At 34.4% G+C, this 17,334-nt stretch overlaps 1 protein-coding gene across 2 annotated transcripts; it reads right to left on the bottom strand.

Moving 5' to 3' along the window:
• Positions 1-1,268: 1,268 nt before the first annotated feature.
• Positions 1,269-17,132, bottom strand: LOC102604549 (uncharacterized). 2 transcript variants are annotated; one of them, XM_006357668.2, is made up of 4 exons: positions 16,968-17,127; positions 16,322-16,434; positions 14,616-14,704; positions 1,269-1,681 (listed from the first exon to the last, which is right to left on the bottom strand). In XM_006357668.2, the coding sequence occupies exons 1-3, from the start codon at positions 17,062-17,064 to the stop codon at positions 14,624-14,626; spliced, it is 291 nt and encodes a 96-aa protein (XP_006357730.1). In that variant the 5' UTR covers positions 17,065-17,127; the 3' UTR covers positions 1,269-1,681; positions 14,616-14,623. The 2 variants fall into 2 exon arrangements, with proteins under 2 accessions (XP_006357730.1, XP_015169058.1); XM_015313572.1 differs by lacking the exon at positions 1,269-1,681 and adding an exon at positions 16,129-16,204 and having other exon boundaries at positions 14,628-14,704; positions 16,968-17,132.
• Between the last annotated feature and the right edge of the window lie 202 nt (positions 17,133-17,334).

The following is a 17,334-nucleotide window of genomic DNA, read 5'->3' as shown; positions in this document are numbered from 1 at the left end:
TAAAATTGTGGACAAGATCCAAATAGAATTTTTTTTTGGAAGAGATAGGAAGTGAAGGGCCGAGGAGGGAGTAGTTTAGAGAGTAGATGCCTAACCTTTTTATAATTTTAAATTTACCTCTCTTGTTTGTCATAAATTAAAAATAAAATAAAATTGTGGACAAGATCCAAATAGAATTTTTTTTTGGAAGAGATAGGAAGTGAAGGGCCGAGGAGGGAGTAGTTTAGAGAGTAGATGCCTAACCTTTTTATAATTGTAAATTTACTATGAAACTCAAAATCAAGTCAATTGTGTGAGCTTATATATTAAGTAATTTCAAATTATTTTAACAGAAAAAGGGTCTAAAATGTCCTTAAACTATGAGATTCGGTACAATATTACCCTCCATCCACCTAATGAGTGATTCGTTAGACATAACGGTATTTTTGAGCCAAAAGGTGGACGTTAGGGGTATTTTAGGGCCGATAGGTGGATGGAGGGTAATTTTGTACCAATTCAAATACTTGAGGGGCATTTTAGACCCTTCTCGGTTTATTTATTAGTTAAAGTAATTTTAAAAGAAAAGAAACACGAATATAGTTCTTTCAAAGTGATATTTTTGTTAGGAATAAAATGTGTTTAAGAAGAAAAGAAATAATATACCTATCAGAAATGACATTGTTGATCCATTAAGTAAACCAAATGAGCATTTCTCAACCAAAATATTAGTTGTAGGAGCATTTTTGAACCAAGGGCATTTTAATTTAGTTTGCATTTAAAGACACTTTTTTTTAACCCTTTTTGTATATCCAACTAAAAAGACCCAGTAAGACAAGTTCGGCTAAAAAAAAGGCACCCTCAACATATCTTATTTTTTTTCCACCCAATGTTTGAAGCCCACATTAGAATCCCAACTAAATCCGGATCGCGCACTGCAGGGCCCATTCAGGGGTGGCGCTACCAACAAGATTAACACATATCTCCTTATTACTCTTAGTTTAAGTACAATTTAAATATGTTGACGCAATTGAAATTAAATTGTACAAAGTTACACTTGGCCAAATTTGGTGAGTGAAGTAATATTTCTATTCTATTCTTTTAACAGAAAATTATAGTTCTCAAAGAATGTTGATAGATGGAGGCCAAGAAACAGTGAAACATTTAAACTAAAAACCACTGACAACTCAAATTTGGCTCCAATGTTATCCACTGCTCATTAAATTAGAGAAAAACCGTCTCCTTTTTCCAGTAATAAACATGTTGTCTCAGGATAAATGAACCAACATGGATAAGATGCTGATAATGACATTAAATAAGATAATGTACGACTCTTTTTTAGACGGACTAAAAAAAGGAAAAAGTCACATAAATTGGGACAGACGGAGTAAATATTTTCTCTCCCCCACCTTCTCAGTTGTAGTATTTGCTGTAGACGTTTAACATAACCACTTAATACTATTTTTATAAATTTTCACTCATACTGTAACAAGATTACATTCTGCATATAACTGTACAACCATCAAACTCTACTGCCTACAAAATAGAGTAGCTGTACGACTTTGAGCTATACGATTACTGCATGGAGGTTCCAACCACAGAGCATGCACATGGTATGCAGCACATGCATAGAGTCCAGTGCAGGATCAGAAACTAAGCTATGGCTCCCAATTGAATCACCAAAAGGTTCATAAATGATGGCATCCTGCATCGAGGATAGATAGCGTGAGCTTTTCAGACAGATCAAGACAGTTGATCCAATTTGAGAAAAAGAAAAGATTTATCATACTTCTTTGTTTGAACAGGTAACAATATATCAAACACCAGCACCAAGATAGTGCTTGAAACCATATATATAATTATGCATTTTATCTATCTATATATATAATTATATTATATAACTTTTAATAAGCATGAGTACTTGGTACGACAAAAGGCAGTTTGGTAAATATGTCTTCCTTTGGGGATTAATTGGTATCTTCATGTATCATAATACTGTATCTATATATTCAGTCTCTTCACTAACCTTAACTACTTTTTTTCTTCCAAGTTCTCTCATTTTGGTTCCAAGGTTGTCTATTATTTCTGATTTCTGGTGAGTTATATCCCCTTGTAGTTTAGGGGAAACTAAGCAAATACCCCATAAAAAACAAAATAATTGCCCCTTTACATTCATACCCCACTAAATAATTACACTATATACCCCCCAACTAATTTCACTTAATTGATACTAAATCAATATATATATATACCCCCAACTAAAATAATTGCCCCTTTACATTCATACCCCACTAAATAATTACACTATATACCCCCCAACTAATTTCGCTTAATTGATACTAAATCAATATATATATATATATATATATACCCCCAACTAATTTCGCTTAATTGATACTAAATCAATATATATATATATATATATATATATATATATACCCCCAACTAATTTCGCTTAACTGATACTAAATCATATACTGTATTGGTATCATTAAGGTTTCTTGTTCAGAAATTACTCATTAGTCTATAATACTATAAGAATAATATACTCTTATGTATCATTGACTAATGAGTATAAGAGTAATATACTCTTATGTATCATCGACTAATGAGTAATTTCTGAACAAGAAACCTTAATGATACCATAAATATATATATATATACTCTTAAATATCATTGATTAATGAGTAATTTCTGAACAACAAACCTTAATGATACCACAACAATATACATATACTCTTATAGTATCATTAACTAATGAGTAATTTCTGAACAAGAAACCTTAATGATACCAATACATGTATATATATACTGATTTAGTATCAGTTAAGCAAAATTATCAGCCTTAATGATGCAAATACTAAAAATATAAATATACTCTTATAGTATCATTGACTAATGAGTAATTTCTCAACAAGAAACCTTAATGATACCAATACAGTATATATATACTGATTTGGTATTAGTTAAGTAAAATTATCAGTCTTAATGATGATACCAATACAGTATATGATACTGATTTAGTATCAGTTAAGCGAAAATTATCAGTCTGAATGAAGGGGGGTATGGGTTGAAATTATTTATGAGAGAATGAGTATTTCTTGAATTACTTTAGGTTTGGGTATGAACATGTAATTATTTCGACTTTTTATGGACCATTTATGTAGTTCCTTTACTTTATTTGTGCACCCATTCGTTGGTAATGAGAAATTGATAGATTGCATACATTTGTTGGTAATGGAAAGTTTGGTCGAAAATCTACCAATTTCCATATTAATTGGATAGTGTGAAGAAGCTTGGAAAATGCACTAATGTGCCTTAATTCTGTTACTTAGTTATTAGCTAACTATGTAATGAGGAGGTGTAATTAGTTAGTCGGTTAGTGCAAAGTTAGTTATAAATTGATTCCCCATTCTCTATATAAATGTAACAGTTTTGAGTCCATAATGCAAGCAAGATATTTTTTCCCAAATCATGTAGCCTTCATCTTTTCTCTGCAATTTCCTTCTTTCCCTTCATCAGATCTTCTTCAATTAATCAACATGGTATCAGAGCCATTATTGCTGCAAAATCACACGAAATTCATCTACAGATCATGATGATTCTAGGAGAATTATAGTTCGTTGCTTTGGCAAGCCTTTTCCTGATTGATTTCAATGGTGATTCCCTCCAATGGAGCTGATTCCACTGATACAGTTACACTAATCATGATTGATCATCATCATCCTTTGTACCTACATCCTTCTGATGCACCTGGTTCCTTATCCGTGGGAATCATGCTCACAGGATCGGATAATTACACATTGTGGAGCAAGGCAATGAAGTTAGCTTTACTTGGCAAGAACAAGTTACGCTTCATTCACGGATCTGTCCAGCGTGATCAATTTGTAGGAGATTTGGCATGACTGTGGGATCGGTGTAACGCTATCGTTGTATCATGGATTATGAGCAATGTAGGAAAGGATCTACTAGGAGGTATTCTTTTCTGCTCAAATTCTTTTTTGATTTGGGAAGATTTACGTGAGAGATATGAAAATTGAAAAACATTTTTCACAAAATGTTTTCCTTCATACCAAACACACCCTATATTTCCTTTTAAGGATAAGATGTCAGTTCAACAAAGTGATATGAAAACACATGATTTATTTTGCTATGATGAATTGACTACACAGAATAGTTCAGTAGTCCAGACTCAACTACATACTGAGAGTACTCTGGTTCCTCCTGTACCAGAGGTGGCTGAAGAAACTCATGAGTCAACAGAAACACCACCTATACTTCTCTTAGAAACTGCAGTTTTGCCCATCAGACATTCCACTAGAAATTCCAGACCTCCTATATGGCATAAGGACTATGTGACCAGAGCTGGTTCATCTAAGTGTACTCAATTGTAACAGGTGTAAAGTATGCAGGATTATCAGCAAAGTATCAAAGTTTTCTCTCAAAACTCTCAGCAGAAGTGGAACCCAATAGTTATGCAGAAGCAACTGGTGATCTAAGGTGGGAACATGCTATGCAAACTGAGTTGAAAGCCTTGGAAGATAACAAAACTTCGGAGTTAGTTACACTTCCAAAAGGCAAAAAACCCATAGGTTGTAGGCAGTGTTCTTAAAGGCGAGCGCCTCTCGCCTTTGGCGACGAGGCGAGGCGAGGCGAGGGGTTTGCGCCTATTTCAGGCGAGGCGTGGCGAGATCAAAAAGGCGAGCCAAGGCGAGGAGTGACGTGGAATTGGCGATGTAATAGGCGTCGCCTTTTGTGTTTTTTTTTTTAAAGTCTGAATTTTAATAATTAAAAAGCCAAATAATCAAATTAGGGTTTTTTTTTGGGTATTTTTTCAAACTTATGTCGCGACTGCTCCTTCTCATTTCGCGACTGGAGACTTGAAATCAATCCCTCGACTGGAATTAGAGTTCGCGACTGCTGCTGCTGCGATTGGAAACTTGAAGTCGACTGTCGCGACTGCTGCTGCTGCTCAGGGACTGCTTGAAGTCGACTGGAATCTCTCTTCTCTTCTTTTCTCGAATCAATCTCTCTTCTCTTCTTTTGCTCTGTTTTTAGTACTCTCTCAGTCCCTCTGTTTTTTATTGTGAAGACTGAAGTCTGATTTCTGAAGAAGAACTGAACTACTGAAGCCACTGCCCACTGCCCGTTGCCTACATTTAAAAAAAAAAAATCTTCTATAATTATTTCGGTTAATTGTAACTTTTGTGGGAGTACTTTTAATGGATATTTATATATGTTATGTTATTGCTATTGAAATTTTGGATATTTATTATATGCAATTTAAATATTTTTAATTTTTGGTATTAATTGGCGCCTCGATTCAAAAAGGCGAGCGCCTCGCCGCGTGGCGAGGCAGGCCCTTGTCGCCTTTTGTCGCCTCTCGCCGTCCAAAACACTGGTTGTAGGTGGGTGTACAAGATTAAGTAAAAGGCAGATGGAGAAATTGAAAGGTTCAAGGCAAGGTTAGTGGCCAAGGGATATAATCAGAAGGAAGGACTAGATTATCAAGAAACCTTTTCACTAGTTGTGAAAATGGCTACTGTGAGAACAGTGGTGTTAGTTGCTACATCTAAACAGTGGATTCTGTACCAAATGGATGTGTACAATGCGTTTCTTCAAGGTGATCTGTTTGAAGAAGTGTTCATGATCATTCCAGATAGTCAGTTCATGCATTCACCTAAGACTACCCATATGGAGGCAGCAATAAGAGTAGTGAAGTACATCAAACATGCACCCGGTTTGGGGATTTTAATGTCAGCAGAAAAAGGAGCACAATTAAAAGTGTTTTGTGATGCAGACTGGGGTCGTGTAAACAGTAGGTCAATTACAGGTTATCTAGTGCAGTATGGTACTTCTCCTATATCTTGGAAATCAAAAAAGCAAGTGACTGTCTCTAGGAGTTCAGCAGAAGTTGAATATAGAGCGATGGCATCCCCAACTGCAGGGGTAGTCTGGTTAACTGGATTGCTCCAAGAACTTGGTGTGGAATTGGCTACTCCAGTTCCATTGTTTACTGATAGCAAGTCAGCTTTGCAAATTGTTGCCAACCCAGTAAAATACTAAAGAAGCAAACACCTAGATATTGACTGTCATTTTACCAGAGAAAAGATACAAGATGGATTAATTACTACTGCATACTTGTGCTCAACAGAGCAACCTGCAGATATATTCACTAAGGCTCTTGGAAGTTGGAAGAGGTTCACATAGTAATCTTATGTCCAAGCTAGGCATGACGAATATCTTCATAGCTCCTAGCTTGAGGGAGGGTGTGAAGGAGCTTGGAAAATGCACCAATGTGCCTTAATTCTGTTAGTTAGATATTAGCTAATTATGTAATGAGGTGTAATTAGTAAGTCGGTTAGTGCAAAGTAAGTTAGAATTGATTCCCCATTTCTCTATATAAATGTAACAATTTTGAGTCCATAATGAAGCAAGATAATTTTTCCCAAATCATGTAGCCTTCATCTTTTCTCTGCAATTTCCTTCTTTCCCTTCATCAGATCTTCTTCTTCAATTAATCAACAGATATACTGATCTTATATGCATGCATGCCAATAATTTCTAATAAAATACCTAGGAGCATATTTCGATTCTTCTACATGTAGTTCTTGCATCCATTGGTTGGATAAAATGAAAATTTGAAGGCGAATTTGGTACGCAGGAGTATAAGCAAAATCCAAATTTGATTTTCTGGCCAACTATTGAATAATATCTCTGACTTGCAAATTGAACTCGGAAGAGGGGATTTGCGAGCATAGGAAGAAAAAGTAAAGCTTGGTTATGGACATTATAGGAAGAGGGGATCGATTCGCTAACATGGATAGGAATATATCTGTTAGCCTTGTTAAGTTGATATATATGTAATATGCATGGACTTCACTATCAGCCGATGACCAAAGGAATATAGGCGTTAGGAATAGTCGAGTAGGCTTAGGGTTATCAACATGATGCTCAATAAAGAAATATCAACCAGCAACTAGTAACTTAGGAAAATAATTAAGCATACGATTGGATAACTCAGCTAGATTGTTAAACTGCCATGGCCTGGACCTTTCTCTCATCTGATTTTCACCAAACAATTCTCGGCTTGTTACAATTTTAACGTTATCCTTAGTTAATTTTAGTGTAATAAAACATACTTCCCTAAAATTGCTTGATACTTGCCAAATAGTTGAAATAATAATTCAAATTAGATAATCAATTCGACAAGTCTCTATGGGTACAATATCTAGAGTTGAACCTCCTATATGACCTGTAGGACTGCGTATACTTGTGTGTGCGTTAGCCGCAATAGTGCTGTTTGATCTCAGTCTGCAGAAGCTGGTTAGTCCTTTTGACAATTTTCGCTTTCTCCATCTGTGATTTTTGATTGATAAGTTTGTGTGAGATTGTAGTGTTTTCCCCTTCTGTACTTCCATTATTCTTTGTTTTGATCTCTTCAGCATATTCTTTTTTTTGTAACTGGTAAATTTATCTCTTCAACATATTCTCAACTGATTTTAATCATTTTAAATTCGATTTCTTTCATTTACATTGCTTGATTTATGTAAGTTATACTGGAAATTTAGTTATATTTGTTAATGTGTTAAACATTTATTTTCAAATGTTAATCAGTTAGCATGATATGTAAAACAAATATGTTGCATTACCAGGAAAAATTGTATGTAATAAGAGGAGAACTTAGAGCACAAGTGAAAATGCTGGCCCTAATAGAGAAAGAAGAAGTAATAAAAGCGGGCAACCAAAGTACATGAAGGTGCCTTCAGATTATCACCATTTTGCACTTGAGATACCACGAAAATTAGATAATAAATTGCTCATTTATTTATTGTTTGAGTCTTTAAGTTTTGAATGACTTTCTAGTCGGATCGTTCCTGCATTTCGGATATGAAGTCTCTTCGAAGCTTTAGACAAAGGTGCTATTGAGATATTGGGTCATTTATTTATTTTTTGAGTCTTTACTTTTATTTCCCTTGATTAAATTGACAAATTGGATACATTTGAAGAATTTTGGGGAAGAATATTATTGTGCGTTCCAATTGCTCTTTTTTATTTTATAAAGACCGTTTCAATTGCTCTTTGATTCACGCTGTCTCCTAATAATTGACATACTTACATCTTCTTTGCTGATTGAAAGAATGTTCTACTACATGCATTTAAGCTTAATTTGTACGGCTTTGCTTTGAGATTTCAACTACGATGAAAGTGTACATGAACTACATTATCGTTTAATTTGTAGGACCAAAAATATAGACTTGGTAAGTGATGGTATTGTTTACTAGGCTGTCAAAAGTTAATAATAGATTTCATAACTGGCTTGGTTGAGTTATCATTCTATAAAGCTGATATTGCCTACGAAAAAAAAGCATTGCCAATTGTAGATGTGTATATTAATAGCCAGTTGATGCATAGAGCTAAGATGATTCTTTCTGGATAAGTTAGAGATTAAAAGGAGAAGAAAGAGATTACTAGGTGATATAGGATCTCCAATAGTTCAGGATTACCTCCTGATAAAAAAGTGTTTTTTATATGAGTTTGATTTTACATGCTCTTTACGTTTCCAGATTTTTCATGTAATTGTGACCTTTTCACTTCAAATCTGTAGCTATTGTTTCTCTCTTTGTAAGTAAACAATACATCTGTTTCATATTAACTTGAGTATGATTAACAGAATTCATCTTGAGTAATATGTATTAGTGTCTTGCTAATCACTTACATAATTTGGTTGACAAAATCTCTCTATTTTCTGTGTCTAATGGTTAATGGTGTCCAAATAGTGTAACAAGAATCATTGACGAAAGATGAATTTGTGCTCTGAGAATTTCTTTAGAGTTGGGAAAATGGATATGAGCAACTTCCCAACAAGAGTAGTAAGATGATTCTTTTTCAAAGAATTAATATTGCTAAGGAAATTTCAGTAGTTCTCAGAAGGTACTACTGCAGTTATGAAAAAGCAATTGGTGGTCATCTCTATGCCCTGCTTTCTCTATTTCATTTATATATCGGGTGCTTTCTATGTGATAAAATGTCAACCTTCTTAAATTACTTTAAAACATTATTCAGTCCATAGATTCGGGTGTAAAGAAGCACGTTGAAATCCTATTTGCTGGCTGTGTAAGTTCTAAAAGAGAATCACTTGAATAATCAAGTCTAAAGTAATCAAAGAGATTGAAGACCTTTTTCTTCATTTATTAGTTTCATGTTAGGCTTAGAGTTTGTAGGGCCTTTGTATTGAATATCAATCTTGATTCACCTGGTCTTAAGATAGCTTATGTAGAAATTTCTATAATTATCCTGTGAATACAACAGTTGTGGTGAGAGCGCCTTAGCTCCTCTCTCCGCCTCTCTTTGGAAGCAAAGCCACATTTTATATGTAGAGTATCAAGGATAACTTTACAAGATATTTAGCTACCTTAATAAATATTTCTGGGGGTTTTGCTCAGGTTATTCCATGATTTTCTGTATTTATTACCAGATAAGAGAGAACATTTGTATAAGTGCCTACATTGTTTAGATACCCTCAGTTATCTCCTATTTCACCTTCTTACATCCATTGATTTTATAGTGTTCTTATACACGAGGGAATTGAAGAAAATTTCACGTATCATGTAGTTCCATTTTCTATATATGCAATTTTAAAGAATTGTGTATGTACTGCTCAATTTTGAAAGATCTACTTTACTTGTGTTTAACACTGGATAAAGATTTTAGATATCAACCCTTATTTTCTTCTTGAGTTGTAGTTTGTTTTCTCTTGGACCCTCACCTCTTCAAGTAAGTTTCTGATAGGAGAAATCCAGGTAAGTTGGATTCTCCAATCCTAATAGATTTAAATAATTTAGTGAAATCTGTTTCTCCTCAACTTGTGCAACTGTCTCTCTCAACTTAGAATATATTGATGTAGAAAAAGAATTGGAAGGTGGAAAAAATAAGAAGGTTCATTATTCAGTATTGGTGAAAGCAGTAACTAATTTTCACCAGTTTACATGTTTATCTGAAATTTTACTCTATTTTATGGTCAAAGAATGAATCACATCAAACCATGATCATTCTAAAAAAGGGATGATGATATGTTGGAAATTCAGAACACAGAAGTCCAGGTGTGAGCAGTGTTGACCAGCTTTTGCCATATTCAAGGGTACAAATAGCAAAACAGGGGAAGTGTAATCCACCAGAACCTAGTTTATTCTCCTGATATCGTCCATTTTTATACAGCAAAAATGTTGTGCAAGAAAGATGATTGTACCAGCTTGGAAAAAGACGTTAAGAAAGCATATTCTTGGGAAATTATGCTATGAAGTGTTTATACTTTTGAAATCAAAGCTTGTTTTAGACATTTTTGCCAGTACAATTTATTCCCTAAGCACAGACATTCAAATGTATACAATTTATCCCCCTAAGCAGCAGTGTTATCAAAGGCGCGCTTAAGCCCTAAAGCGAGGCTCAAAACGTGTTGAGCGCTTCGCTTTGCTTTATGTGCGCTTCAGTGTCGTCATCAAAGTTCTAAGAAAAACTTTTCCTTTTCAATGAGCCTCTTATGAAGAAGTGACACTAAACAATTGATATTTCACTTAATCATAAAAAAATTCAATTTCTTTGGTCATATATTTGTCATTCATGTTTATAATTATTAGTTTTGGACTAAACATACACATTTTATTTTTTCACCCTTTGCGCCTTTTTTCATTAAAGCCCACGCTTTATTTGCGCTTTGCGCTTAAAGCCCCCACTGACCTTGGAGCTTTTTTACGCTTTTCGCTTTTAATAACACTGCTAAGCAGACATTCAAATGTATAAATAATATTGTAAATTTATATAATAATAAAGGAAAAAATTAATCTCCATGTCGGGCACGGGCATGGGCTTCTCCCATCTAGTAACTATAAATAAGGGAGAATTTCTGCAGTTTCAAAAAAAATAAGGGAGAATTTTTGTCCTCACATCAAGCTAAGGTGCTATATGCGGCTAGCTGTTGCAATTTCCTAGCCTTTTCCCATTCTTTTTCTTAGGTCCATACCCCATTGGCCTATGTAATTGGTATATTGACATTATAAATAATTTTTTGTGAACTTTTTTTTCTTGGTTCTTCTGGTCTATATGATATGGTACGTTTAGCTTTTACACTTAGTTCAAAATAAATTGCTTTTTAAATAGTAAACAAGGTGTTAATAGTTTCTTTTTTCAAATTAATCCTATTTAGATAAGTGAAATTTTATATAGCTAAGAAACCATATTGAATCGGTACAATTTAATAAAGGATAATTTAGTTAAAACACTTCCTACTTGTTCAGTGATGCCTCATATGACCAGTCAAGAATTCCATGTTCAAAAGATGCAAGTTGCGAAAATAAGGATGTTGAGATGGATGTGTGGGCAAAAGAGAAGATATAAGATTCGGAATGAGGATATCTGAGACAAGATGGGAGTGGACTCCATGGTGGACAAGAAAAGGTAAGCAAGGTCGAGCTAGTTTGTTCATGTGAAGAGGAGATGTGCAAACACCCAGTGAAGAGATGTGAGAGGTTGGATATAATAGGTATGAAGAGAGGTACAAGTAGGCCGAAGAAATATTGGAGAGAGGTGAGTAGACAAGACATGATACACTTTCAACTTATCGAGAACATGACCTTATTAAGAGGGTATGGAGGTCACAGATAAGGTAGAAGTTAATAGGTAGTTGAGCTTTGTCTCGCTTTTCGGTGGGATTAGGCTTGGTGGGAGAGTCTGGCAGCACCGTGTTTGTCATAATATTAGTACTTTATATGTAGTTTCTTAATTTTGATCTTTGTTTCCAAATGTTGTCTACTGTGTTTCAGTTACCTCATTATTTAACTGTTGTTACTGTTCTTTTTTCGAATGTTATGTATTGCTTTTCTTATTTATTGACAAGTTTTCTTCTTTGCGATATTTCCCTTTTCATAACTACTTTGATTTGCTACACTTGAGTCGAGCGTCTTTCGAAAACAACCTCTCTACCTCCACGAGGTAGAATTAAGGTCTGCATAGACTCTACACTATCCCGACCCCATTCACGAGATTATATTGCGTATATTGTTGTTGTTGTTGTAAGCTAAAATCAACATATAATATGAATTACGAGGAGTATTAAATTACCCTTAACATTATTTGTCATTATACATTTTGGTAACTTTGGAGCCATATTTTCATTTACAACGGGAGCATTTAATAGATCTTACGAGTTACTCTTGTTTCAAATTTTTTTATAACCGAGAAATCCGTCTGTGACCTGCCCTTTGGACCAATCACAGCCTTCTAAACTCGGTGGATAATGGGCCCGCCCCTCTACCCTTCTCCACTTAAATATCGGGCTTCGCTTTGCATGGTGTGGGGGATGAACCTGCGACCTAAGCCACAAATCCTCCACCTTTTGCCACTTGAGCTAGGCCTTGGGGGACCCCCATTTGTTTCAATTTATATGACACTTTTTGGTTGCCGAGAGTCAATTTGACTAAATTTTGAAACTAAGCTGAATTAGATCAACTTAATATTTTAAATTAAAAATTTAGATTTTTCAAAACTATAAATTGTCATTTTTAATGATAATTATTTTTTTAAGCATAAACTCTATATGAAGAACTAAATTGATTCTTGAGGTTCATTTAATTAACTTAGTTTATTCCTTAAATCATCACATTTAACTAGCATAAACTCTTGCCGCAACAAATATCGTGAGTGAAACAAAAACTTAATCAGTACTCCATCCGTTCATTTTTACTTGTCATACTTAGACTTAACACGCCCATTAAGAAAACAATGATTGACATGACTATTTCATCACACTATCCCTATCAATTGATGTTTAGTATTAGGTTTTGAAAAGAAAAAATTACCTAAATACACAACTCATTTTACCATATTCTTTAAAATTCCCTACCATTTGAAAAAATTACAAAAATCCCTACTCTCCTATTCTCGAATACATCACTTTACGCGATGTATCCGACATCGAAACGTGATGTGTCAGGACGTTGATGGATGTATTTGAAACCGGGACGCGATGTATCGAGATGTTTTGGGATGTATCCGCATTCCACCAAATTTAAGAGATTTTGTAATTTGGAAACGAATAGGAATAGAATGTAATTAGCTCTTAACATGATTTTTTTGTCTTTTCTTGATATGTTAAAAGAGACAAGTAAAAGTACAAATCTATTTTTGAAATTGTGGACAAGTAAAAGTGAATAGAGGGAGTACCAAAAATATCTATTTCTATCTATAAATAAAGATTATATACCCACAAATTAATAAAAATGTCAATATTTTCTGTTGAGAATATAATTAACTAATAAAAATGTGTTCTCTCTAATAGCTTAAGCTTTTAGATGAGATGGTCACACACTTCAACTTGGTATCAGAGCAGGCAGAGTTCCAATTGAATCTCACTGCCACCCAAATTAAAAGAAATAAAAATTCTACGTGCTTGGCACATGAAAAAAGATCAGGCCCAAACATCTAAAAGTTTAAGCTATTAGAGAGAACACACTTTTATTAGTTGATTATATTCTCAACACACCCCCTCACGTGCTGGCTTGATTCTTTTTCATGGACCAAGCACGTGGAAATTCTTTTTGATATGGGTGGCGGTGACATTCGATCCCAGGACCTCCACCTGGTCTGATACTAGGTTGAAGTGTGTGACCAACTCATCTAAAAGCTTAAGCTGTTAAGAGAGCACACTTTTATTAGTTAATGATATTTTTAGAATTTTCCCCGAGTTGTAATTATTTTACATAATTTAAATCATGTTACTTTATAGAGCGTCAAATTGCTTGTGTCCCCATTGATATTTATAATTCTTCTCAAAGCTTCCTTCTTCATAAATAAATTTCACTTATAAATTATCTAATTAGGTGATTAAGAAACTTTGATAATTATGAAGACTTGTCAACAATACTCATATTAAATGTGCCACTAAATTACATTAATTATGCGATAAGAAAATATCATTGTTATCAAAAGCAAAAAATGCAAAAAAACTTTCAGGTCTATTGGGGCTTTAAGCACAAAGTGCAAACAAAGCATTAGCTTATATATAAGCCTGAATGACAAATATATGAACAAAGAAATTGATTTTTTTTTACGATAAAATGAAAAATCAATTGCTTAGCGTTGCCTCTTCAAAAGAGGCTTCATTGGCAAGGGAAAGGATGTCTTAAAACCTTGCTGACAACACTGAAGCGCACATTATGCAACACTCATAGAAGTTTTGAGCCTCGCTTCAGGGCTTGAGCGCGCTTTTAGCACGCCTTTGACAACTTGGGAAAGTATAATATAGATTATATTTTTTAAATTAAATATAACTCATATTATTTTTACATCATGAATTTGGACCCTGGCTTATAGCATGGTCCTCATGTAACTAGCATATGTGCTCAGCTTACATGGATTCTATGACTTCTATGATTGATCCAGCTTCATCAACATACTTTCCTTTACCTCTAAAGTGAAATAACAAAATACAATTCATCTTAATCTTCTGTAATGAGCTGTATCTATTAGATTTAACAAACTTGTAGCTTTCTGTAATCAGTAAAAGACAATTTCCAGGTTGCCAATGTTAAAAGGCCAAGAGAATCTTTCAAGAAAGCATATAATAGATCGCAAACATATCTTACATTAGGTGCTAACGGGCTTTCTTCATACGTTTTGGGGGCCTCATTGTTTGTCTCCTTGAATCTTCTGCAGCTTTCATTTCAATTAATGACTGGAGCATTTGAAAGGGAAAAAAAAGTTACTATGATAATGGATATAACAAACACAGGAAAAATAAACACACAGCAATTAACATATCTTTCTGAAAAAGGGGAAATAAGAGCAGGTGGGCATCATACTAAATGCATATTCATCTTTTTACTTCTAGATTCTGATGAGAACTCCAAAACTTCGGCAAATTATGTTCATCAAGGCAAGCATTGTACTAGAAACTTGAAGTAAGGTGTTAGGAAAGCATTGCAAAGCAGGGTTTCCTCTCCAATTTTAACAGGAAAATAAGGCATTGGGTAGGTCCTAGGACCAACGAGTCCAGAGAATAATTGGGATAAATGAGTAGCTATCAAAGAAAGAAAAACTAAGGCATAAGCAGAATTCAAAAGTCTTTTTATTTAGGAGTTAAGCAGTTTCTTTTTATCATATCATTTTAGACATGAGCACCTGTTGTAATAATCATACAAATACTTGGAAGCTGAGTGATTAAAGAGACCAGAGCACACACGACAAATATCAATTGCTAAGTTAATTTTTTTTGTAATTCACTCAACTGACATTCATCATTTCCAAGCAACTCTCAATGTTTTGAACCATTATAACTGAACATCCAGTAAAGATGCTGCTACAATAGCTGAACCTCCAGTACAGATGCTGCTACAACAGCTGAACCTCCTCCTAGCATTGATAGAAACACTTCATTCATCACTGGTTCTTTGTCACTTAGTAATTATCAAGGACCTGGTAGAGCTAGTTTCTTCTACCAGAAAAAGAATCTATAACCTGGGATGACCAGCATGTTCTTTTGGATGGGAAAGCACTCCTTTTCTCAGACAGAATAAAATGCTTGCATCTTCTGATGAGCTTCCTATCTAGCCCCCCAGTTGTACCACTTGTAGCTCATGTGGTATCAGATGGTTACAAACATCATATTCTTATCAACACATATACAAGTTTCATATCCTTCTCTTAAAATTTCCAACCACAATCCCATAACTCCTCTCTTTCCTCCAATGATGATATATATTTCTCAGAAATGTATGTATATCGTTTTTATGTTTTTGACAATGTCTTTATAAGCAAGAGCTAGACAATCATTCAATAAAGACCACAGGGAAAGAAGCGAAGCGAAGCGAGGATCACCATTGTATGTCTACAGCTAGCAAATGAAACCGTCTAGTGAAAAACAAAGAGTGCAAGCTTTTGGGGCTAAGTTAGGCCCAGGTTCCATTTCTTTTCAATAATCAAAACAAAGCATTAAGGACAAGGACAACGACATAAATGAGTCTGCAAATGCAAATTTTCAAGCATAAGCTTGTTGTTATGACCATGATATGTTGACGGCTATGTAACTTGGATTCTTCAAAAATGTCAATAGGTGTGTGTTGGATTCTTCAAAAGAAGTGCATTTTTTGAGAATCTGACCCGGGAGCGGCATCGAAAATGAAGAGTCCACGCAACTTAGGTTAACGGTAGATATTAATCTTATTAAGTAAATACTCTGTCAAAATAATAGGTTTCAATTATTCCTTGAAGCATGAATTTCACAAGACAAGTGAAAGCAGGGGCCTTCTTCAAAGTAAAATGAACATAAAAGTTGCAGGACAATATTGCTAACCTCTTCTGCTTTTTTTTGAAGTTCCAAAAGTTCTTGACAATATGCAAGGCACTCTGCATGGTATATAGCCGCTAAGTCTTTTATCATGGCCTTCCTTCTGATGATACCAATCACTGTGATACTCAAGAAGAAACCCCACATGTTAGATCAAACAACTGTAATAATCTAGAAGAAACAACACATGCTAGATTAAACAAATCAAATTCTCCTTCATTCCAAAACTAACACAAACTAAAATTTTGTGGACACAACAATTTGATAAAGTTATAAAGAAATACTCGGTTACCAAATTCTTTGGCATTTAGGGTTCAAGAAAATCCATTGAGCCAGTTGAACAAAGTGCAAATAAAGATTGACTCTAAAGTACAAAGAGAGACAAATCAAATCAGATTGTTTTCAAACTAAATCTGAGAACTTTCATCCCTCCTAGTGTTAACATATATGAAATCCCAAACATGAATTTATTTAGTTCAAAATCAAGAAACCTTTATATCATTCACTTTATTCGACACATTCATTCAAATACTAAATAGAATGACGGCCAGAAATATATATCAAAAACGAATTGGGCTGGGTTGGGTTCGCTTAAAAATCCATTCCCACAGACCCATTTCACCACAATAGATTCTACAAATCTTACACTTACTTCTGCTAGGATTGAACCCATTTTGAGGATGTGGGGTTGATGGATCTGATGGAGCCGGATCAGAAGGAGGAGATGAATGGTTCTCAACTTCAGCCATTCTTGAATTGAGTCTCTCTGCAAGTAGTAACGTGAGACAATTAAATGAAAGGGGTTAATTAACTATTGATTTGAGTTTTGGTGACACTTAATGTAATTAAGTAATTTGAGATCAAATTAACATTTTTAAAACTTTTTAATTTTTTATAAAATACAAAAAAACACCTCATTTTTCAAGTTTAATAATTCTATCCAAACCATTTAAAAAAAAGTAAAAGAAAATAGAATTTTCTCTTCTTCTCCCAACGTTCTCTCTTCTCTTCTTCTTCCT

The sequence above is a fragment of the Solanum tuberosum genome, unplaced genomic scaffold (genome assembly GCF_000226075.1).
Source record: "Solanum tuberosum cultivar DM 1-3 516 R44 unplaced genomic scaffold, SolTub_3.0 scf00258, whole genome shotgun sequence".
Lineage (NCBI taxonomy): Eukaryota > Viridiplantae > Streptophyta > Magnoliopsida > Solanales > Solanaceae > Solanum > Solanum tuberosum.
The sequence above is the reverse complement of the archived record's forward strand: the minus strand, read 5'-3'. Positions and strand labels throughout refer to the sequence as shown.